The sequence below is a fragment of the Podarcis erhardii genome (assembly GCF_964252035.2).
Source record: "Podarcis erhardii genome assembly, chromosome: 7".
Lineage (NCBI taxonomy): Eukaryota > Metazoa > Chordata > Lepidosauria > Squamata > Lacertidae > Podarcis > Podarcis erhardii.
The window spans coordinates 13,422,930-13,425,300 of record NC_138511.1 but is presented as its reverse complement, the minus strand read 5'-3'; the positions used below and the strand labels follow the sequence as shown (position 1 = coordinate 13,425,300).

The window sequence follows — 2,371 nt, the reverse complement described above, 5'->3', positions numbered from 1 at the left end:
TTAAATATTTAAAACTTCACTGAACAAGCCTGCCTTCAGATGTCTTTTAAAGATAGGATAGCTGCTTATTTCCTTCACATCTGAAGGGAGGGTGTTCCGCAGGGCAGGCGCCACTACCAAGAAGGCCCTCTGTCTGGTTCCCTGTAACCTGACTTCTCGCAAGGAGGGAATCGCCAGAAGGCCCTCAGTACTGAACCTCAGTGTCCGGGCTGAACGATGGGGGTGGAGACGCTCCTTCAGATATACTGGGCCAAGGCCGTTTAGGGCTTTAAAGGTCAGCACCAACAGTTTGAATTGTGCTCGGAAACGTACTGGGAGCCAATGCAGATCTCTCAGGACCGGTGTTATGTGGTCGAACCGCCCACCTTCTGATCAGCAAGTCCTAGGCTCTGTGGTTTAACCCACAGCGCCACCGCGTCCCTTTATTTTCGGGGGGATGCCTTATATTACAGCAAGAGGCAAAACTGGAAGTAGGTCTTATTTTCGGGGGATGTCTTATTTTCGGGTAAACAGGGTAGCTAAAGGTACCAAAGGCATCTCAAAAAGATCTCTTGTTTTGCTGTTTTTGTGATAGCGGAGGCAGGAGGATGCTTTTATAGGAGGGGGTGTTGGGAGATGGATCCCAGCAACATCTAGAGGGTCAAAGTTTCCCCCCAGCCCCGGGGTCAAGCTGTTGTCATTTTTGGTACCCCACTTAAAGTTTCCTTGCAGGAGTCCCACAAGAAGCTGGCCAACAACGTAAGTGCTTCCTATTTATTGATCAACAGAAAAATATATATCTCACAGTGGACAGTCACAAGAGGTCCACTCTGGACACGTTCGGAAATCACACATACGGGCTCCCAAACAAACGACAACACAGAGTCACACACAAGCCCCCTCTCAAAGCTCCAAACGTAACCCCCCTTTCTGCACAATAAATTGGAAAGGCAGGCCTCACTCAGGTCTGAGTGCACACACAGGCACACAAAACCTGCCAGAGGAGGTAAAAGTTTGCTCTTCCGGGATCTATTCTCTGCTTACATAAGAGAAAGAACGCTTTAAAAAAACCCAACTTGCTCGCACACATTTTGTGGAAGAATGGTTGGCAGAGTGTGCCAAGTCGCTGATGACCACCATGTTTTTAGCAGCAGTGTTAACAGCAGCAGAGCGAGCGACAGCTCAGAGGTGCCTTGCGCCTGGAGAGCATTTGAGGTCCCAAGGTACGGTGAGAAAGTGTTGGGAGTCAGGTGCCTTTTTGGGCTCTCTCTTCCACGTAGAGCTGCATCTGTAAATGGAGGTGGACAAGAAAAGCTTTTAAACAGAGGCAGTGTTGCATAGTGGTTAGGGTCGTGGATGAGGGCCTGGAAGAGACCAGGGTTCAGCTGTCCACTCAGCCAAATGTGTCCTTGGGCCAGTCCCTGCCTCTAGGCCTTTCTCACAGGGTTGTTGTGAGGGTAAAACAGGGTGGGAGGAGCCATAAACGCCACCTTGAACTCCTTGGAGAAGATGAGATAGGGGTGTAATAATAAAACTCACTGTCTCTAAAGCACTTTCATTAAATTTTTAATATTTTAATTTTTATATATTTCATTTCATATTGACTAAGCTAAGGTCTACTCAGCAACTAAAAAGGGACAAAGTCCACACTGACGCAGGAGAAAGAAGGGGAGAATCTTAATGTTTTGAGTTTAAAAAACATTTAAAAGTTGGAAAATTCGTGGAGAGTAAACCACACGCCTCTTGCTTGCCTGGACAGAGGATGGGAAGAGAGTATATGCAGAAACCAGTCTAGTAATATAAAATACTACAATTATAACCTTTTGCCCTGCCCACCTCTGGCTCAGGCCCCGCCCACTGCTGGCTGACAACTGAGCAGCATGTATTATATGAGAACTTTGGTTCAGCTAAGCCCCGCCCATTCTGCCATCCAATCGCCTTGCAGATGGGTGTGGCCACAAGAGCCAAAGCTCCACCCACATATTGCGGGTAACAATGCAGAGTCCTGTAGTCCCTTACCCTGCCCGCTACTGGCCAAAAGGGGGAACTACAGGAAGTTCGAGCCAATATACAGTGGTACCTCAGGTTAAGTACTTAATTCATTCTGGAGGTCCGTTCTTAACCTGAAACTGTTCTTAACCTGAAGCACCACTTTAGCTAATGGGGCCTCCTGCTGCTGCGCTGCCAGAGCATGATTTCTGTTCTCATCCTGAAGCAAAGTTCTTAACCCGAGGTACTATTTCTGGGTTAGCGGAGTCTGTAACCTGAAGTGTATGTAACCAGAGGTACCACTGTATTAGAAACAGCTGCGAACATTACCTATCTGGTCTTGAGATTGTTGCATGGTTTATTTAAATATTAAGGTTTATTATTGTTTCACAAGATGTGTATC

The 2,371-nt window shown here is 47.1% G+C and overlaps 1 protein-coding gene across 4 annotated transcripts in view; it reads right to left on the bottom strand.

Annotated features, from left to right (window-relative positions):
* Positions 1-739: 739 nt before the first annotated feature.
* The window catches only part of MAD2L2 (mitotic arrest deficient 2 like 2), a 13,058-nt gene continuing 11,426 nt past the window's right edge, over positions 740-2,371 (bottom strand). For all 4 annotated transcript variants that reach the window (XM_081871385.1, XM_081871386.1, XM_081871387.1 and 1 more), the window contains one exon: positions 740-1,267. In XM_081871385.1, the coding sequence (XP_081727511.1) occupies positions 1,226-1,267 (42 nt within the window). In that variant the 3' untranslated portion in view covers positions 740-1,225. The remainder of the gene's footprint in view (positions 1,268-2,371) is intronic.